Source organism: Rhinolophus sinicus, chromosome 12, assembly GCF_057876585.1.
Source record: "Rhinolophus sinicus isolate RSI-liver-muscle chromosome 12, RSI-T2T, whole genome shotgun sequence".
NCBI lineage: Eukaryota > Metazoa > Chordata > Mammalia > Chiroptera > Rhinolophidae > Rhinolophus > Rhinolophus sinicus.
Window position 1 is genome coordinate 45,813,254 of NC_142512.1, and position 22,587 is coordinate 45,835,840.

At 45.3% G+C, this 22,587-nt stretch overlaps 1 protein-coding gene across 1 annotated transcript in view; it reads right to left on the reverse strand.

The window, feature by feature from the left end:
- PITPNC1 (phosphatidylinositol transfer protein cytoplasmic 1) overlaps positions 1–22,587 on the reverse strand; it is a 215,043-nt gene that overhangs the window by 24,075 nt on the left and 168,381 nt on the right. Inside the window, exon 7 of the mRNA XM_088802328.1 lies at positions 17,915–18,010. Within this exon, the coding sequence (XP_088658454.1) occupies positions 17,915–18,010 (96 nt within the window). The remainder of the gene's footprint in view (positions 1–17,914; positions 18,011–22,587) is intronic.

The window sequence follows — 22,587 nt, forward strand, 5'->3', positions numbered from 1 at the left end:
ATTTCTGGTTTGTGTTTCTACGGCTATTATAATATTTTGGTCAAACTCTGTTATATCACTTATGACCATTCTTTATAAAATAACTGGATTGTTTCACATTTTAAACTTTCATTTCCAGGTTTCCCTTTTTGAAAATGAGGTTTATAAACTTCCACCTTCATCTCTGATGCTACAAATCCCCTGGGCCTTCCCACACTTTGGTTTCAGGGTTTGGCCTATTTAAAAAGGACATAAAGTTTGACCTGTGTGACCGAGAGATTATACATCTTAAAACCCCTGCTGGAACCCAACCCAGTGCAATCAGAAAACACAGTGAAAAGTTCTCTGCAGTGGGTTACATGGTGACCCCCAAGAAGGTACGTCCTAGTCTTCACCCCCAGTACCTATGGATGTGATCTTACTTGGGAGAAAAGGTCATTGCAGATGTAATGAAACTGAGGATCTCGAGATGAGATCATCCCAGATTAAGAGGGAAGGCCCTAAATCCAATGACAAGTACCCTTTTAAGAAACAGAAACAAGTACCCTTTTAAGACACAGGGAGGAGGCCATGTGAAGCCAGAGGCAGAGAGTGCAGTTATGTAGCCATAACCAGGGGCTCAGCAGAGGCGGAAAGACGCAGGAAAGGAGCCTCATTTTGATTTAGGACTTGTGGCCTCCAGAACTATGACAGAAACCTCTGGGGATGAGGAGCAAGGTTAAGCCCCCAACCCCCGTGCTTCTGACATAATTAGTCTTGATGGGGTTTGAGATTCCAGCTTTCCCAAAGCTCCCCATGTATCTGAATGTACAGCCAAGGTTAGACCACGGCTTTAAGGAGCACGTATCATCTCTGTTCTAGATGAGGCACCTGAGGTTCACAGATGATCACTGACTTTTCCAGTCCTCCGAAATTTAAGCTCAGGGCTGTCTGACTCCCAGACTGGGGTTCCCGAGTCCCCTACCCTGTGGTCTGATGTTCCCTTCTGAAATTCCGGCACGCTCTGTCTGAGGAGAGCCAGTGCCTCATCAGCAGGATGGTGTTAATGGTAACTCCCTTGTGGGGTTGTTGCAAGGCTTAAATTGGATAATGCAGCAATGTCCTCAGTCCAACGCTCAGCAGATGCCATGTGATCCACAGGAGACATCCCAGGGAGATAAGCAGCACGTGATACAGAAACATCCCTTAAAGATACTGGAATGCAATTTCTTCAAATCTCATTAAGCTCCCCAAAAGAAGGCAGCAGGAATATCCGAAGTGCTGTAGGATGATTATTATTTTATTGTTACCCTGTGGTCGAGTGTACAGAAAAGTGCTGATAAGCGCGAATAAAAATATGGCTGCCAACCATCGTGTAGGTGTCCTTATGCCACCTGGTGAAAGGCTGGGCGGGTACTTCCATTTTCTGTAAGCTGTCACCTGTAAGGTGTCCATAGGAATGGTGGTGCAAGAAATCCTGAGAGAAGGGTTCCTGCTTATTGGATGCTATGACTAGCTTCTGGGCCAAGGACAAGAGATAGTCTTGTCTCCGAACCAATTCTTTGTCTTCTGTTTCAGTGGCCGGTTCCAAGTTGACACAGCAGAGGGCAAAGCGGATTGCCCTACTGTCAGGTCCTCCCTCAAGGAAGTGTTTTATCGGAACCACATGGTGGCACACGCAGAGCTGGTCCCAGCCAAGCTGGGGACTTCCCTGGGGGGCACACACTGGGCAGCCATCTTCCAACAGCAGGGTGGGTCAGCTTTCAAGTCAGACAGGCTTCGAGCATCATAGGGGTTACTTAAAAGAAGAGCTGAGAGCTACAGACAAGAGCAATCCTTTCCTTCCAGTAACCCTCCAAGCGAGGGTATGGCTTTCCTCTAATGGGGAACAGTATTAGATTGCTGGGGCCACAATAACAAAATACCACAAACACCAGAAATGGACTGTCTCACAGGCCTGGAGGCTAGAAGTCTAAGATCAAGGCGTGGGCAGGGCTGGTTCCCTCCGAGGGCTGTACATAATTGGTTCCATGCCTCTTTGCTAGCTTCTGGTTGTTTGGCTTGCTAGTAACTCTGGTGTTCCTCGGCGTTTCGAGGCACACTCGTCATAAGGCATTCTTCCTGTGTCTCACACTGTCTTCCCTTGTGCATGTCCATCTCTGTGTCTAAATTTCGCCCTTGCATAATAAGGGCACCAGTCACATTGCATTAAGGCCCACTCAACCTCCTTTTGACGTGATTACCTCTGTAAAGGCCCTATTTTCAAATTAGGTCACACTGTCAGGTGCTAGGGGTTAGGCCTTCAACATGTCTTTTTCTTTCGGGTGTGGGAGGGGGGCGGGTGGGGATACAGTTCAACCTATAACACTGAGTCAGAAAGGTTTTCACAAGGGAAATCTTCCAGATTCCCCTGTAACTCTCCCATGTCTTGCTCACTCCCTGGGTCATGGAGCCCCGAACCTCACACTGGGTAGTTGCAGCTGGTTCTGCTGGGTGATGTGAAGTTCTCTGAAAGCAATGCTTTTGCCTCGAGGGCTCTGCCCAGCAGCTGGCTGGCTGGGAATGTGCCAGGTTGCAAGTTCTTCTGGCTGGGGTCTTCTAAATTCATCCACAGTGAGAGCGCTGGCTCCAGATCCAGTTGGAACTCCCCAGGCTTGGCAGATGGCAAACTGGACCTTTGTAGTTAAAGCTCATCTGTATGGAGGGAGGTGGGTTGGTGCTAGGAGTGTCTCCCTGGGGCCAGACGGGCCTCACTGGCCACCTCTTCTGGACGGGCATGTTTTTTATAGAAAGCTCCTTCTCCACAGGGTTGGGCACACTTTCAAGCCTCATCCATCTTGCACTTGGACAAAGTAAAACAGAGGTGACGCTAGGGGCTCCTTTCTTAGTGCAGCCCATGTGACACTGTCCCTGTGTTTGTTAGAATCAGTCTCACACCTGGGAGGTGCAAGGAGCAGCTCCCAGGAGACCTTGGCCTGGCTGGAGTGTGGCTTACATCTCAGAGGCAATATTATTAGCTGACTTTCACTGAGATATAAAGTCTCTGTGATTAATTACGCTTTCAATTTGAACCACAAAGGACCATATCCAACGAGGGCTTGCCCTGTTAATTGAAATTAGAAGTTTTTGATAAATGTTAAATGAAAAAGGGCTAAGTAGAAACTGGCTAGCAACTGCTACATTATGTAACTATCATGTTCAGCCCTAAAATAGGGATGAACTAACAACCGATACCAGATTTTTTCCCCTGCGTTCTGGAACTTTTCTTGAAGACTCCAAGGTGTTACAGATATTATTCTCATTCCCCTCCAAAGAATGGCTATTTCAACCAGGTAAAATTTCACCCCGACTTTAGACCAAGATTTCTTGACCTTGAACCCTAAAAGGGATATACATAAAAATTAAGGAGTTTTCAAAGAAGCTAGTCCCAACAGACTTCATATTAAAGGATCCCATTCATATGAAATGTCTGAACCGGGAAATCTAGAGACAGAAAGATTAGTGGTTGCCTAGGGCTGGGGTGAGGTGGCTTGGGGGGGGTGTTGGGGGGGAGAACAGCGCAGTAACAGCTCAAGCTTTCAGGGTTCCTTTTAGGGGTGATGAACGTGTTTTAAATTTGTGGTGATGGTTGCTCATATCTGTGACTATACTAAAATCTATTGAGTTCTTTAAATAAGGGTGAATTTTATGATATATGAACTATATCTCAATAAAGCTGTTAAAAAAGTAACCAAACAGAACGAAGGAGCTTTCAGAGAGTGCTTGAGAACTGACCTAAAACTCTCCTTAAAAGGTCAATTGCTATACATCAGCTAAAAAAAAAAAGCCCAACCTGCCCTAAATGCAAATCATAGCCAATTTTTGCTTCGTTAGCAGTAAATACCTAAAGTGCTATTTTTACAGCATTTGCTCTTGGCACTAGAGTGTACCACAAACACTGAGTGATTTGTGCTATTCCTCTGCAAAATGCCTCCCTTAAAGGAGCTTGACTGCAAGGTGCCTCTGACATGTACAAAGGCAGAGAACAAGGTGGTTGTGATGGGGGCATTGCTTCGGTGTGTGTTCTGAGCCCTTCTCAGTTATAATTTGGGGCCAGAAAAACTCAAAACTCCCTACTTGGAGAAGAGGGAGCATAGCATAGAAAATGGGAGAACACACTAATTTAATAGTCAGCTATCTTGAGCCCCGTTGATAATTGGTAACCACTGTTGATAATTTTTAGGGGCTAGGGAGAGGATTAAATCAAAAGAGAACCCCAAGAGAGATGGTCAGGAGAAGTAAAGGATGGAAGGAGGGACAAATAACCATACTAGTTAGTGTTTATTAAATGCTTGCTGTGTACCAGAGCCAGTGTCGGGAACCCCTGGTCAGGTAGAAGTACAGGTGGTCCGGGACTTGTCCCTGGGGGATCTAACGCGGGGATGGTCTTGTGGGACTGAGCCCTTTAACATGGGGACTAACTCCAGGTAGACAGTGTCAGAACTGAAATGTTGGCCATCCAGTTGGTGTCAGACAACTGGAGAACTGGTTGGCCTCAGAGGAAACATCACAGAATTCTCCTGACAACAAGCCTATAAAGTACATTGCTTCCTTCACTTTGTAGTGCCCAAGGGGATGCCCCTATTCTCTTCCCGGACTCGCTGTGCCACAGTTCCACCTCAGCCCTTGCCATTGGGCATCTTCCACAGCCCCTTCCTCCGGAAATCTCCAGATGGGCAGCAGGCAGCAATCTCTACGTTTCCCTACCAACTTCTGGGGCCACTTTTCAGTCTCGCCGCAGTCTCAGAGGATGGCAGTGCTGAGAGCCTGTAGATCCCTAGCTCAGCAAACAGCTTTCTTGCGGACATACTAATTTCTGCAATTGATTCTTAGAATACCCCCTTCCCAGGGCTTTGGGGTTAGGCAAGACATGTACCCCCAATGACTGTGAAAGTATCCCTCTCTCATCTCTAAATATAGACTAGGAGGGGGGAGAGAGGGATGAGGAGAGCCGTGGGGAGAGGACCAGCTGAGCCATCTGGGTTGGCCCTGGGGAGTACCTGGCCTTACTAAGATTAGCAGCTGCCTGTGGAATGTAGAGTCATAGCTTCTTTGTCCCTGGCTTTGGGCCTGGTTCCCAATTCCAGAGCAACCAGATGTCTCCCTAACATCCTGTTACATAATGCTAACCGGTTCCTTTCAGCACAAACAGATAATACTATTATTTTTAAGATCACCTCAACACCAGTAAGGCCATTCAAGGGCACACTGGAGGGGACCCCACCTTACTGAGTGTGTGACAGCAGGAAGACAGGCACCAGCTCTCCTAGCAGCCAGGGAGCCAAGCTTCTCCCATCACAGACGGCTGGCTCCGTTTGCAGCCTTTGAACCGGGACTGCATGTAGGGGATTGTCCTGCTCACTCTGATCTTAGCAGTGCTGTGTGGACACAGGCTAGGAAGCATTAATGGCCTCGATCCACACTGCAGATGTACAATGTGGCCCACGGACAGCTTGAGTTTATTAAATCGAAAGCTGATAATAGACTAAAAATATTCTTGCGGAGCTACAACGTGGTAACAGTGATCAGCACAGGATTAGCTGTCCCCAAATCTAGCTCACTCCTCATGCTCGGTATTATTTTGGGAAACTAGGACCTCTAACTGGTTGAACAGAAACCGATATAGAGAAGTTCAATAAGCCAATCAAACTGTAATGTGAAGGCGACAAAGGATTTCCATTCTTAAAGCTGAGGTAGATTTCAAATGCATTTTGGCTTTGTAACTCATTTTGTTTTTCCAACTATATCATTATTTAGAATCCCCACATAGCAAGAAGGTAAAAAGTGATAAGTGGATTCCTCAGGCTATTTCAACCTTCTTTGTTTCACACAATGTATTTCATTGTTTATTGGGCCCAGAAGCACCTCTGTGGTTCTGGGTTTTGCAGAGCAGAAATGAGGGGGGCTGAAAAGGCTTTGGAGTGAGACACCCTGGATTTGAATTTCTCCTCCAACAACTATTACCTGTGTGAATCTGGGCAAGGTATTTAACTCTAAGACTGTTGTGAGATGATCAACTGAGAAAAGGAATGTTTCTCAAACTGGGGTCTGTGATGCACTATTTGGGGTGAAGGGGGGGATAACTTTCTTTTCCCCTTTAATGGCTCCTGCGTCATTTAGTTGTAGGATGGCCAGTTTTTGTTCTTCCAGACTAGGTTTGTTTTGGCTAATCCACTATTTTCTCAACTCTTCATAAACAGTAAATTTTCCCCGGAAGATGGGGCATGGTGTTCTAGCAGATCATTAAACCGAAGGAGGGTAACCCAGAGACTGGAAAGGCCCTTCCTCCTGCTTACCCCGTTTTTCCCTAAGATCCCCCATTCGTATGGTCAGTGACCCAGAGTTAACCAGACACACTGAAGCAGGAAACAAATCTCCTAGAGTGGTTTTCAAAGACAGCAGTTGTTTGTACCTCCAGTGTTACCTGAATGAACCAGGTTGGGGGGGAGAGGAAGCACAATCTTTGGGGCCAGAGTTGAAGCTTCCTGAAACTTCCGGCAAGTTACTGAAGAGTTTCTCAGCCTCAGTTTCCTTATGTATAAAATGGACATAGCATCTATTCTATCGGGTTGTTAGGATTAAAGGCTATAACCGAATAAAACAACAAAACAATGACTTAATTTTCTCAAAAGATAGTTCCTGTCCCTGTAAAGCTGGGTTGAGCAATTCTGTGAGAAATCTGTTGTGACACCTAAGGCCCAACTTAATGAGCTAGTAATTGTATGTCTTTCTTGGGGTCCCTTAAAAATAAAAGATGAAGACAAGTGACTTAATCACACCTATTCTTTCCTGGATATTTTTGGAGCAGAAGCTGAACAGTCGGAGTCTGAATAAAGAAAAGTGGAAGAGAGAATCACTGGGTTAGGTTTTAGTTTTCCTGGGGGGAAAAAAAACCCCACTTCCATTATCATAGAGTCGTAGCTGTAGACTCTGAGAGTGCTAGTTGGGAAAGAGCGCAGACAAGATTGAGCCAGAGGACCTGGTGGGCACCGATTAGCGTGTTTGCTTGGAGGAGATAAACTTAGATGACGGGTGATCCAAAACTAGCCCCCAACTCAGAAGCAATTCTGGAGAAAACCGTCCAAATGTATATCCTAATTCATGCCATTGACTGGAAAGGAAGGGGTTGGCTGTGACTCCACAGATGGTATCAGAGTCCCAACTCTGATGGAACGAAATTCAAAGGCATTGACTGACGCCACCCTCAGTGGGGGAACAGGCAGTCTCTAGGCTTACTCTAGTTCCTTTTCCTTCCACAAAATTAAATAACAATAAAATGGTTTAAAAACTTGAACACAAAAAACAGCTCTGTTAGGCATAGCTGACCTACCTTGAATGGGTAATAGACATGAAAAGATACTGCTCCTGTTGGCTCTTGGCTAAGGAGACTGGGCCTACTGACTCTGGGGGTTGGCCGTCTCTGATTAGGAGTTGCTTCCCAATATGCCAATCAAAACTGATCATTTTCCATGTGTGTCACAGCCTGAAAAAGGTCTGCTCTGAGGCTATTTCCCCAAACCTGTGCATTACACACAGATCCTTGGTTCCCATCTTACAGTGTCTAGTTCGGTGGGTCGAGGGTGGGAGTCAGGTATCTGTTTTTTGTTTTTTTAAAAGCTCCCAACGTGATTCTAATCTGATTTGGGAACTCTGCTTTAAGGAACTGTAAATTAATAAGACTGAAAATAGCAGAGGCTGAGGGAGTGGCCCAAGTCCTGAGCAAGTTGTAGATTTAATGCCCGTTTCCTTGGAAATATAGAGGGAGGTTCCCCAGGAGATGGAATTGAGCTTGGTTGCATATGCTCACTCCGGGCTGAAAACCTTGGGCCCTTTGGTTCCTTCTTTTAAAGTCTTAACTATTATTCTTCTAAAATATACCTGGTAAGAAGGCTCAAGGTGGACAGTTGATAAAATACCCAATCTGCCTTGGGTACCATCCTGGGCCTCCAGTACCACAGATTACATGAAGTTTACACACAAACAATAACTGTAACTTCTAAGGATTCTTAGAAGTGAGGTATCAGAGACACATGCCATTCTGAACTCATGGCAAACAAAAACAGAATAACAACACCTTTTACAAAAAGTCTCAGCAGTACACATGGTTGTTTTCTGGAGGATCTTGCTGTACCTGCAGAGGATTCTGTGATTTTCAGAACTGGAGTGACTGGAACCAACCCTCTACTTCTCCATTCAAATCAACAAGTAAAAAGCAATATACAAACTCCCTCAGCGTTCATGGCAACCACTTTCCTAAGACACATGGTTTTTACTGAGCAACTATCCCAGCAACACACCTGTAGATCTCAATGCCAGAGTCAAAACAGGGAGAAGAGAACACTTATTAAATGCCTACTATGTGCCAGGGACTATGCTAGTCATTTCAATGCCTTGCCTTTCACATCATCTCATCTGTCCATCCGTCCATTCATTTGAAGGGACAGACGAGATTCAAGATGCAGTAACTGGTGATGATGCAATACAATAGCTGCCATCACCTAGGGGACCTACCAAAGCCAAGGCCCCTATTATCTTGAGTCACACATGGAAAACATGAGCTGGGAACCCCTGACCATAGGCTTTAGAGGTTATCTTTTGCATAGATCCCTCTACAACACACCCAATTGTTTCTCCTTTCCATGGATGTGTTCCTTTTGGGACATGGAACCATTTCCCCAATGACTCTTTCTATTGAGTCAATGAGTGAATGCCACAATCAGCAATTCCACTCCTGGCAGACAGTCAGAATCTCTGGTTTTGATCTGGGATTTAGGAATTGATTTGCTTCCATTTTGTTTAACCTCCTTGGTCTGGCATTTTACAGCCAAGTCCAATTGGTAAGACCTACAACTGTGATTCTGGGCCCTGAGCTCTGGAGAACCTCATTCATGCAAATTACTGCAGCAGTTCAAAAATGTTTTTCCCTTGAAACATTAAAAAACAAAAACCCTTTCTCTAGGACAGAGTTGGGCATTAGCATTTTGATAGTAAACATTGGCTTTGTCTAAAACATTGTAGTAGCTTCACAGGATTAGGCCCAAAGAACAGCAGTGATTTTAAAAAGCAACCCTCGGCATGGTACTTCAGCAGAATTTGGTGACCCAGCTCTCATTTATTTGCAAGACATGGGATCCAAAAGGGAATACCTATTTATTCCTTGGGAATAAATGTTCCTTTAGACCATTATTGATCTAAAAATGCTGTAGCCAGGGCTGTTGAGGGATGGACTATTGTTTAACGCCCTTTTATTTCCAAAGGTTTCTTTTCATTAACAAAATATTATTGCTTTCAAGATGGTGGAAGGTGATTTGTTCTCGAAAGGGGTAGCAAAAGAGGGAGAGAAGTAGGTTGATAAGCAGGAAGCTCTTAAACCTCTTGGGGGTCCAGGAACCTCTCTCACCATCCTCTGAGAGTTAGCCTCTCTGGTGAGGTCACAAATGGAGTCCCCCTTGCACGATGGCTGGTGACCCTGTTTTGAAAACTCTCTGCCATTTGCAGGATAAAATCCAAAATCCTTGGCCTGGCATTCAAGGCTCTTGTCTTTTGCCTCAGTCAGTTACTCACTGACGCCTACTTTGGTCACTGTCTTTGCCCTCACTTACTGCACTGCCTTTTCAATCTCTCTCATCTTCAAAATTCACTTGCTCCCATACAAGTGTGGGTCAGAGAGTAATTTAATATAGCTTTGAGTGAGGGCAATTTGGCTATATCTAGCAAGAGTTAAACCCATGTACCCATTGATTCAACAACCTCATTTTTAGAATTTATTTTATGGAAATATTAGAACAATGCCCAAAGCACATCATATGAGGATGTTACATGCAGTACTGTAATAGCAAAAGAATGGACACAACCTAAATCCTACCCAATGGGGAATGGCATAAATACGACATAACCATAAAACAGCACATTATATAGTCACGACAAAACCTGCTAGAGATATGTGCTGCCACAGAAAGATGGCAAACATATTGTTAGTGAAAAAATGCATGTTGCAAAGTAGTAGGCATCGTGAGCTTATTTTTATAAAATAATGTTACTTATGCATTATGTTTAAATATAAACACCAACTTTGGCAACAGCTAGCTATCTCTGTGATGAGGCATCATAGGACATTTGTTTTTTGATGATGCTTATTTATATCATGCTGGAATTGTGTTTTACAAGGACCATGTATTACTTTGTGACCAGATTAAACAGTTTTTAAAGGCCCAGCTCAGATTCCGCCATTCTTATGAAGCCTTCCCTGACCACTTCTATTTAGAAAGAGTTGTCCCTTCCTTGAAATCGTGGGATAATTGATAATTGAACGTAGGAATTTTAAGGGAGTAAATCTCATGAAGGTGTTTCTCCTGCTGCCTCAGGCTATGCTGTTATTTAGCCTTTCATTTCGTGAGACCTTATCCTCCCGACCAGATCATAAGCTTCTTACTGGTGAGGGTGTTCTACTTTTCATTTTAACCCAAAGACTATGTCCCCCTCCAAAGTCCTGCACCGTGTCTTCACAAAGGATCTGTTCTCTAGGATCAGAGGAATGGCAGAGTTTCCTTCCATTCCAGGATAAAGCCCTCCTGGCCAGGCTGTCTGGACCCCCGCTCCCACACAGAGGAAGCTACTCAAATACCATCTAAGCTTCCCACTGGGCCAGAGACCCATTACTTTCCAGTACCATCAGCCTGCATAGAGACACAGTACAAAGTCCAACTTGTAAAGCGGGTGGGAGGGGGATGGGGAGAGAAAAAAAGAAAGCCAGTTTCCCAGGAGACCACCCAGGCTCTCCCTGCAAGGTCGGGTTTCAATAACATTGCAGCTACCATGATGATTTCCTCTCGGGATCACAGGGTGAGGGGAGGGGGGTCATGCGGGGGAAGCAGGCCCCATGGGAAATGGCATCTGGGTTGTTGCCCAGGTTTCCAAGGGAGCAGGAGGTGAGAGAACCTGCACGGAAAAATGTTCTCCTTTCCCCTCATGGTTTTTCTCATCACCTACTGCTCCGGCCACTTCCAGAGGCCACAACCAAGTGCTTCCATCTCTAATAGCATTGGCCTCATGCAGACCCTGCAAAGACAGTGGGCTCAGGATCCTGAGATGCAGCAGTTGCTGGGGGCCCTTCCCCTGACGCTCTCCTCTGCAGGCTTTTACCCCGTTTGAGGGGCGCTCACTGTGAAGTGCTTTGGCAGTGGATCCTCCCCCCTTTGTCTTCACGTGAGTGGTGCAGTCAGCCCCTCTTATTATCCAAGAGGTGCCCACACAGCTGCATTACTCTAAAAAGGAAACAGATGGATGGAGGGAAAAGGGGGAAAAATGACAATAACAACACAACAAACTGAACTCAACAATGTACCCAGCCTGAGGTAGCTGTGCTAAACCTGGCCGTTTGGAGATAACTGAAAATTTTACCATCCTTCCCCACCAAGACGTAGACCAAAATGCAAACATTTTTACTTTGAGGAAGTCGAGTGGTTTGGACAAAGCAGTCTGTACTGAAGGGTACAGCCAAGTACAACAATATTTACTCACTTCGTGTCTCTGTTCCCTTTCGGGGGGGCCCATTGTACTTAGAAAACAGCGTTTAATCTCTCTACCTTGACAGTTATGGGGAAAATTAGATATCTCTCTTTTTGTTCTGGCCTCTCTCCATTAAGAGAGAACTCAACAGGTATTTAGATCAGTGTGGCCAACAGACCAACGGCCGAGGATTTCTTAGGAAATCCGGGAAGACTCTATAATCCAGGGGCCTGTAGGCTGAGTTCAAGAATCCCCTTCCCTTAGTCACCCAAGTCAAGAGGAAGACTCTCAATCAAATTCTGCCTAAAACCTCCCCCTGCACCGTCCTACATTCAATTACACCACGTCAGGGGTCCGTGCTTCTAGGAAAGCCTCCTGTTACCCTTTCTCCTTCATTGCTACCGGGCTCAAAACATTGTCGGTTTCTTCATTAACATTATTATTATGCTCTGTTTATCACTGGGAAAATGGAGCCTTCTTTTACATCCTCCAAAATGAAAGGAAAGAGGAATTTGCTTTTTCTGTAGAACGAGGCTCAAGTTGAAAGGGTAGTAGAGACTACACACGATCACAATCCGTGCCGAGCACAGAGCCTGGCACACAGTAGGCACTTAATAAATGTGAACTAAAGAAATTCATTAATGAGTTTTGCTACTAATAGGTTTTACTAAATTTCCTTCTTACAGGAAATTTGTGAACTGGTCTACAGCAGTGTTTCTCGACTTCGCCACTTTTGAGATCTTGGGCTGGATAATACAGCTTGTGGGGAGCTGTCCTGTGCATCGTAGGGTGTTTAGCTGCATCCCTGGCCTCTGCCCACTAGATGCCAGAAGGATCCCCCACCCAGTGGTGACAATCGAAAATATCTGCAGATGTTGCCAGAGGTCCCCCAGGGTGGGGGGTAAAATTGCCCCCAATTGAGAACTACTGGTCTCGAGACCCCCTTTTACTTTTCATAAATCAATGAAGATTAAAAAAAAGACAAAGCACACAAAAAAATCCTCTACTTCTAAACTTCTCCCACCAGGGTATTTCCTTTCCTTTCCTTTCTCTTTTCCCCTCTTTCTACTCTAAGCATGTCTGAAAATTGACAAGCTGCATATGCCCTCCACCTTTGTGTTTCTGGGGGAGAGCTGCAAGTGGCAGCAGCTAGGAGATGCCATTTTCTCTGGGTGCTCCTCGTCTTGTCATGGAAGCCAAACCTTATGCGTGACTACAGTGAATCAAGGAAGAAAAGCCCTGGCTTAGTATCAGCCACACCAAAGGCCCCTGAACTAGAGCCCTCCAGGCCTGACTTTCAGAGACTGTCCAGACTGGACTAGTCCTGAAGGGTGGGGTGTGTCCTTGCCCCCTGCCCCCAAGCTGCTCAGCTTTGCAGACACGGGCTCGCTGCCCGTGCCGTCTTGCTACAACCTATCGTCCAGAGCTCCTCGTCCCTGGGCTGGCATCTTCACCTTGAAATCTTGGCAGAGCTTCAAAGGGTCGGGATGGAAATCTTGGTCGAGACAATGACCCATGTACCAACCACATAACAAGTACAACCTGCTCAGACTTTGGCTTCTCCTCCTATTTGCTGCTTTGGTGCTAACGTGACTCGGTACAAAGAGCCTCACGACTCTGGGGGGCAGGGCCTGGGTGGGGCTGCGTGGAGACTGGCGTTGGTGCTCTCTGTGCCTGAGAAATCACACAGATGTGTTTTTTTCAACAATCTAGCACTGCCCTGCAGAGCCCCACAATGAATATGAGCAAACAGAACTGGAGAGTGAGAGGCTCTGGGGAACTGCAGCTCAGGCCTGGGAGGCGGAGAGGAGACAGTAGCTCTGCAAAGAGAATAAGAGAGCGCTGGGCTAGGTGATCAGCTGATCCCGAGTCCTCAGTGTCCTTCTGTGCCCCTGGTGAGTGGTGGCATGAGGGCCACCAGGCAGAGGGCACCCAGAGGAAAATTCCCAGCTTCGGTCACCTTAAGGAGGGAGGCGTTCTTGACGGGATGGCTTGGAGGTTTCCAAGAAGCAATGGAAACAGAAAAGAAAGCGCTTTAATTCCCTTCCCTGGCCTGGACGGCGGTGTGTGTGACAGAAGGTGGGTGGAGAGGAGTGACCCAGATAACCCTGGTCTGAATTCATAAGCATCCAAAATCTTAGGACGGATTCAAACTGCTCGCACTTCAGCTTTCTCCACAGAAAATGTGTTCCTATGTATAATGCTGACATAGTCAACTTCCAAAGATGGAATGGAAGAAAAAGCCCGTAAAGCTGTATGGCTCAGATTTAACCAAAAAAAAGAAACTCCGATTCACAACTGTTAGCTGAATGGCAACCGATTCATTTTCTTTGATAGCGCTGGCTCTGAAAATTGTAGCTGCTGAGAGGAAAACACAAAGCCCCTGGCTTTCACTCATTCATTCAACCACCGTTTTGTGAGCATCTGCTGAGGTCTGCTCGAGGCGCACGAGCTTGGTAATATTAAATATTTAGCAGGGTCTGTATTGACGTGCCTCACAGTAGCTCTGGGATTTTATCGCCTATGGATATAATAAAGTGTCTACTTAAAGAGAAAAAAAAAAAAAGATAAAGAAGACAGCGCTTGGCTTTATGGAGCTCTTGACATAACTACGAGCTAGCATGATCTAGAAGCCACAGACCAGAACTCTGCTGACAGTGGGTAGGGGAATGGGAAGCCACAGAGGAGAAGTCATGTTTGAGTTGACCTCTAAAGAGGAAAGACTGGACTCTGCCCAGTTGAGTGGCACAGAGGGAAGGATGCTGGAGTGGAGAAGGCAGAGGGCCACGCTAACACTGGGCTTCCTCCCAGCCTGTGAGGGGTGTTAAGCAGAAAATGACAAGGTCACATTTCGTTTTAGAAGGAAACTCTTGTGGTGGGGAGGGGGCTGTTACTTATTTACAGTGTACCGAGTAGAAATTTATTTGGAAATGGTTTGCCTTCTGAATTGGTTGTTCCCCTTATGCTTAGTCCCTGGCTAAAGACACTCAAGCAAAAAAGCCTAGGAAACTCACTTCTCTCCCTTCTGGTGGGTTCACAGTGCAGCCATGATTCTGGAATTCGAATGACAGAGAGGTAGGGGTCACCAAAGAGTCCCAGGGAGCTGACTTTTCTTAAGATTTTATTGCAGGCTCCCAATTATGTCTTTCTCTTTGTGGTCTGACTGTAGTGAGGAAGAATTCTATCTGTCACATAGGTTGGCACTCTACTGGGAAGCAGTACTTGACAAAGAGTGTACAGGGTTGAGCCCTCGGCGGACCCTTTCTTCCACATCCAATAAGTAACCTTGAGACTCCAGAACACGAGGGGTGGCTCTGAGCTTGAGAGCTGAATCCAGAGTTCCTTTAATCTCCAATGTCATTTAGGGCCAGATAACCCTTTGTTGTGGGGGCCGTCCTGTGCATTAGCACTCTCCAACTTATGACAACCAAAAATGTTTCCAGACATTGTAAGCATCCTTGTGGGTTAAGACCTTCCCCAGCTGAGAACCACTTTTCTAGAGGACAGTTTTTCATTGTATGACTGATCACTCTCTTCCTCTTGAAACTTGCATTCCTTGTTTTTGTTTTAACTCTCTGGCCAATTCTTTGGACATTCCTGGGGCCTCTTCATCCTCTCCCTGATTTCCAAATGCTGTCGTCACTCAATACTTGGACCTGATCCCCTTTCCCATTGTACTTTATGCTTTCTTCCTCTCATCCACCCCTAGGATTTAAAATACCTTCTTTCTGCCAAATACTCCCAATTTTGTCTCCAGCCCAGACCTCTCATCTAAGCTACAGACTCATTTCTATTCGTTCTAGATGTTTCACTGGCCTCACAAAATCCATCCGTCTTTCTCTAAAACCCATTTCTCTTCTCATCCCCATCTACCCGTTGTCCAAGCCATAAAGCTTAAGGTCATCCTGACTCTTCCTTTTCTCGCATCTTTATATCCAGTCCATGGCCAATCCCTGCCAATTCTATCTTCAAAATAAACCTCAAAACCATCTGCTCCCAGCCCTCCAGTTCCAGCCACTATATAACCTAAATAACCCATAATGCGGATAACTCCAGTGACCTCAGTGGTTTCCTTCCACTCTGCTCCCTTCCAGTCCATGTTCCATCCAGAGCGGTCTTTTAAAAGCACAAATCAGAGCATATGATTTAATTACTTGAAAGTCACTCCATTACACTTGAATAACATCTACACGGCCCTATGCTCCTTTCCAACCCCGCTTTGTGCCGTTCTTCCTTTGGTTTCCACTGCTGCCTCCATGCTGGCCTTCTTTTGCGTCCTCATGCGTGTCACCTCGGGGCTCCCACACATGCTGGGACCTCCACCTGGAGCACTGTCTCCCACCTCTTTTCATCCTGTGAGTCTCGGCCTCTCATCTCTTTCAGCACATCTTTCCTCATCTCATCCTTTTAAATTCGGTTTTCCCATCACAGTCTCTCCCTGCATGATTCTTTATGGCACTTGTGACTTTGAACTCCATATGTATTCGTGTGCTTATTTTTTTTTATTGTTTGGTTCCCCTGCTAGACTGGAAGTGCCCTGAGGGGACCAACCCTCTGTGTCGCTTCTGCCCATTGCTATGTCCCCATCTTAATACTGGATGTGACACTTAGTGAGTACTCAGTAAATATTTATTGGATGAATGACTATTCACCTCTCATTTCCTTGGTCAAACTGCATGCAGAAAAGAATACTTCATGACCCAGAGAAATGAATGACTATGAAGCACGAAGTCTAATCTAGAATGTCTGTGTAAATGACAAGAAGCTTTCCAGTGGTGGTTCTTGGGAGCGTGAAGCACAGGGAAATGAGTCAGGCACTGCTGACTAGAAATGAAACTTGTTGGTGTTATCATTAGTATTCCATATCTGTCCTAAGACTTTTCACAGAATCAGGAGGGAACTCCCCAAGTAACGGACAGGACCGCCCCAAAGCAATCGAAGAGGAAGAGCTGCAGTTTTCTGGCAACACTGCCTTCCTGGAAGGCCTGAGCTCCCAAAGAAGCCAGGATGTCCAGGATGGACAGAATGCACCCACCGCCTACCCCGCTAGGAGCCACACAAGTGATGCGCCAACAGTTTCATCCAACATGTTGTATGATCCCCACATCACCAAAGCCCCGTGAGAATCGGTGGATTTGATAGGAAACCACAGAAATTTCTCCTGCGTAGAGTGAGACAAGGGGAGGTCAGGTTTCTCCTTTTCCGCAGGTCCACAGTTCCTCACAGAGTGTTTCACTTTGTTTTTCTGAAAATTCACGAGTGTGGCGGGCTGCAGTGTGCAGTGTAAATGGAAGATGTTAAAAAGCTCAGTCTTTGACTCGAACCCAGAGTGATTCACATCAGCCTCTCCCGGTCTTGGAAGAGACAGCAGCTGCAGAGCACAGGCCTGCAGTTCAGCAGCAGCTCAGCATTTGCTAAGATCAAGTTAGACTGTGACATCCGAACGAATCCCAAAACTTGGAGGCAAAAAAATCTGAACCAGATTGGGAGCCCAGTTTGTGCAACAGTGGAATTTATTTTTAACGGGTTTATTTATTATGTCTTAAATCAGTCTTAATGAATCTGACAGAAGAGTTTCAAGGTCCACCCGTTACGGCTCAAGGACGACGCTGGGGCCCTGAGTCCAAACATACTGTGATTGGCTGCATGTTGCTAAACAACAAAAATAGCCCTGCATCTGTTGTCCTTGCAGGGCTGGGGCGTTATTTACAGGGGGATCACCCAAGTGCCATCAGCGGCCATTAATACAATACTAATGGGATATAAATGATGACTTAGATCAACAGTAAAATAAAAAGGTCGGACCAAAGCAAACAATGGGTTCTGGTAGGGTAGAAGCTGTAGAGAAAGATATTCTCTTAAATTTATTCTCAGTCAAGATGAAAGGAAAAGCTCCCAGGAAGGCGCTTCCTGCTTTGAGAGCAAGGTTAGGGCTGGGATGAGCTGCCCAAGTTCAGTATTCACTCAGAGGGAACTGATGGAGCATTTTGTGTTAGACTTTAAAGATACAAATAAAGTTACACAGCCCCTGCCCTCAGGAAGCATGCAGACGGAGAGACAGGTTGTACAGAAGCCTGGAAAAACAGGAAGCCAGAGGTGGCTGCTGTGTTTTCAGAGAGGCCAGTATGTTGGATAGTTCAGCCTTTTGAATATTTTGCTGCCCAGAATGATGGCAGAGTTGGGGAGTTGGGAAGACTAAATTGAAACTGAATGGCAGCCAGGGCCAGTGACAGGCCCTGAGGAGTAGGGACTTAATTTTGAGACTCACAATTAAGAATCCAACAACATGTGAAACCAAATTGAATCAGGATAAAGACAGATGGAGGTCTCCCAGGCTAGGCTGGACTTAATAATATTTGGTGAATAAATGAATAAATCTTTTCCACATGTCATCCCATCTATTGCTTACCTCAGATTCTTTGTAGTAACGTTCTGGAAGTTCATCGCAGGCAATATCAATAAAGCAAACTTCTCTCTCGAGGTCTTTGGCTTCACCGTCAAAAATCTGAAAGGGCAGAGCAACACATCAAAGGTTAGTGATACCAGGTGATATCCTCAAGGTGTCCGCAGGTTGGCACACCCGTGCCTGCGGTGAAATAACACCCCACAGAGCGTCTTCACGTGGCTCAGTGCCCCTGGCTAGTGTTTTCCACCTGTCTCAGAATGTGCGAGAACCATGAAAGGCTTTTATTCATGGCCTACGTTTTGTCACATCAGAGACAGGTGTAGCATCAATCACTGCATGGTGAGGGGTAGAAGATAAAGGCTATTTTTAGAAGTTCTCGAATGAAGAAATACATCTCTTCCAAAAGCCTTTTCCAAAAATGACGTCTGTTGATTTTTGGCAGTTAATCTGAACAAAGGGAGGAAAGAGTCTAAAAAAGGTCTGGCTAGATATGAGGCATAGAGCAGTAATATAGCCCAAGATTTAGAGAAGAAAAAAATGTGGGTTTTTGTGTGTGTGGAATTTTTCCATATATTTAATTTCATAAATAATACGTGTTCATTGCAGAAAATGCAGATAAACAGAAGAAAATAAAGACGGTCCACAATCCCAATACCCAGCGATAAACATGGTATTATTCTTGATCATTTAAGAGCACAGTTTCCTTGGTACACGTAGGGGTGAGAAAGCAGAACTTGGAAAGATACTCAGATGGCTTCCTGCCAGTCTACTCTCGATTTCGTGGGCCAGAATGTCTATCACTTGCAAAGAAATGTGTAAGACAGCCACATATAGAGATATAAATTTTGGTGGAAAGATTATATTCCTCTAGTTTTCCCAATTGCTATTTTTCTGTTCTAAAGGGATGATCTTGCCAGCGCTTCTGAAAAATGGTAAACAGATTAAGTTTGCAAAAACCACTTCATCCTTGGAGGAAGTTTTAACTGTATCCCCACTTCATTGTTTAGTTAATTCCAGCAGGGGGATCTTCTGTTAACACTAATTAAATCTGACCCTTCAGAAAGGAATGGAATATTTTGGAAGAACAAGGAATATTTAGTCATCAACCAATGACTAAAAACATGGTTTTGACACAAATTTGGTGCCTATTAATAATATATCTCCCACAGAAAAGCAACTGCAGGGCTCTTTACATGCTATACTCTCCTTGGTTTGATTGTCAGGTTGAAACTATTAGTACTTTCCAAATGCTTTCTGAATAATATTGGTGTTGGTAATTATCCTCCAAGTCTGCTGTTTGCTCTGTTGCTTATTCTAAAATGATTGGAGACTGGATTCTTCAGACTGGTCCAAGGAGATTAACTCCCTGGTCTGACCTGAAGTGGCCACTGCATTTTCCTTAAAGGCAGAGAAAGATTGATTCTTGGATCAGCTCTGATTCCTTCCACTGCCACTTGAAGTCAAGTGCTTTGGGACCCTCCTCAGATGTGTGGGAGGGACAGGCAGATTGCTTTGAAATGAAACAGACGGTGGGGAAACAAGTTCAAGTTTGAGTGGAAAACTAAGTTGAGAAATGAAATACTGGGTCTCAGGTTGCTTGTGTGTTTTCTCTTGCTCTCTTTTATGCACGAGTGTCTTTCAAGTGTGTGCCGAGAGAAGAAAGACACGTGCCTTCTTAAGGAAACAAAACAAAATGGAACACCCCAGAGGGAAATGAGCTTCTAGAAAGTAAATTGAAAAAGAAGTTAGAGGGGTCTGACATTTATTGGTGATAAGATTTATGGGCCTGAAAGACGGGGAAATAAACAGGGGTTAAGGGAGTTAATGACAGATTATGTGGCTTTTCCTACTTTAATTCAAACATTTTTTTGATCACCAGTTATCACATTGCCCCTCAGCTCCAAATTCACCCTTTGGTCTCTGCTCTGAGACAATGGACGGAACCCTGCAAGCATTTCTCCTTTATAGTGAGTACATTAAGCCATGTACTAGAGGGAGGAGTCTGCAGGAAGAAGAAGGGGGCTCCTCTCCCTGGTTTGGATTTTACTCCTGTTGCAGACTATGTGAAGAGACGTTCAGTGCTGCTGTCCCAGCAGCATGCTCAGCGTGCCGAGTTGCTTGGTGACCTTGCAACCCTTCACTCTGGCCCGCCTGAGGCTGGCACTATGCGATCAGGCCTTGCATTGGCAGTGGTACTCTGACTCTACACACCTGCCAACCAGCCTCATCTCACCTACACCCAGAGGGCTGTTTTCAGCCGCCCAGCAACTGTGGACCAGCTCTCGTCCAGGCAGCCCAGCAAACTTCTCTGCCATCCCATGGGCTACGACCACGACTTCTCCAATGAAGTCTGAGCCCCCACTGTGGAGAGGGGCCCCTTCCAAGTTGGTTCTAGTTTGGGTACTATTCTCCCTCAGCCTTAGGTACCCTTTATGAGTACAGTATTATTATCCCCAATTTTCACATGAGAAACCAAGGCTCAAAGGAGTACAGAGCTTTGCCTGAGGTCACACAGCAGAGAAGGTTAGATCCAGGGCAAGTCTCCAGCCTTCACCACCAGGCTCCTCCAGTGATAAAAGCTTGCCTCTTGGCACCCAACCGAGAAGATAAATATCAGTCAAAAGTGCTTCCTGCTTCTTTCCAGAAAGATGAAATTGGAATCTGGTTCTCCTCCCACTACTTAGAAAATGTATGTCCTGAGTAGCTACATTATTGGGAACTCCCAAAAGACTGGGAGCTTTTCTTCTAGTTGAATAGCTGAGGCTGCAGCATCTACCCTTCAATTCAAACTCTGGTCTCCTTCATTAATGTGGCACTTAATTCTTGCATTGAAGTCCATGAAATGTCAAGCACCTTTGCAGTAAATGTTTCAGGGTGGGGTTCCCACCACCTGAAGAAAGCCACAAAAAAATCACTTTGAGGACCTCCATGTCCCCTTCAATCTTGAGATTACAAAGAGTCATAATTTCCAATAAATAATTAATCTCCAATGACTAGAGATTTTAGGAGATGCTCCGTAAGTGCCTGCTGAATTAATGGAAGACATTAGCTTCTACCTTCCAAAGAGGAATCGGTAGCAGGAATATTGCTTACTAATTGATGTTAGTTTCCTTTCATGAGTGAGTTCTATTTCCTTGGTTGTAAGCACCCTAACTTTCCAGAATTCCTAATATAGAGCTCAAGGTGGGGTGGAAACCTCCTACCATTGGCTGACAGGTTCTACGCTGGGAACCATACCTGAGTTTGAATTCAGTGATCTCCTCTGTGTAACCTTGGGGCAGGCCCTGCACCTCCTCTGCAAAATAAAAGGCTTAGTATAGATGGGTAGGGTCCAGGGAGTTATGAAACATCCTGGAATTTGGAACTGTAGCCAGAATTCGGGGAGGTGCATTTTTCTGGAGAGAGAGACACGTTTTATCTGATTATCAAAGATATCTGTGGCCTCGGTGAGGTTGCGATCAAGAGACCCTGATGACCACCGACATTCTTTCTAATTGAAATGTCTTGTAATATTGACTGACCTCTGGGTCATGTCAGTCTCCCAGGTCTTGCTCTTTGGCTCAGTTCTTTTCTGCCCCTTCACCCCACAGTGAGCAGACTTGGGTGGTGCAGAGGGGCTGCAGCAGCAGGGAACCAGGAAGCGGTTGGTGGGGGTCATGATGTAGTGTAATCAGAGGCCATACCCAGGGTGAAACAGTATAATCTTCATGTTCAATTTAGGGCATGGCCCAGAATTAAGCCAATGCTGTTAGAATCAGAGGCGTGCCAGGCCCCAAAGGAAAACAGCGAGAGTAAGTATTCATTTGGGCTTCCCCAGTGGCAGCGTTAGCAGCTGTCAGAACTCTGGTCCAACCACCAGCTCTTTGAGGTGGAGTAAAAGATCTGCTGAGATAACTTTAGGACAAGATGCATCTTGATACGTCAAGTCAAAGGTCTGCCAGGATCACACCTGACACAGGTGCTATGCACTGTCAAGCTTTGGGAGCTTCTATGGCAGAATTTGTCTCCTGATATGGGAGTTGGATTTGGGAATCGTGGTACTTTCCCTAAATCCCCTATAATAACATTCCCATCTTTGGTTATTTATCAGACATGCCCACCCACGGATCCTCTGCAGGGAATTTCAGTGCCAATTGGTGGACTCTGCTAACCTCCACCCCCTCCACCACCCCATCAGGCAATGAACACTCAATAAACAAACTCCTTTTAATATGCACTGAACAATATTACAATGAGAAGGCAAATCTCCCGAGTAAATTCTATCTTATAGATTCCAAAATAAAAAGGGAGTAATTTTCCCTTTCTTGTAAAGCATGATGAACATTAAGTATCAAGTATCTTTAAAATCTTCATATATTTTGACCTAGTAAGCTTAAGCTTTGGAGAAGTTATCTTAAGAGCTTAAATAAAGGGAAAGCTTTATGCACCAAGATTTTCACTGCAACATTATTGTAATGGTAAGAAAACAGAAAGAGAGAGACAGAGAGAGCGCAAACAGCTTAAATGTGGGGAAATGGCAAAGGAAATTATGCTAAATCCAATTGATGAACTATTATGTAGCCATTAATAAGTCCATTCTTAAAAATGATTTTCCCAGAGGGCATACATGGGGGTGGGTGGGATGGAGAAAAGGAGATGCCCCATATTTGATACAGGCAAATGCTGAGTCATGAGGT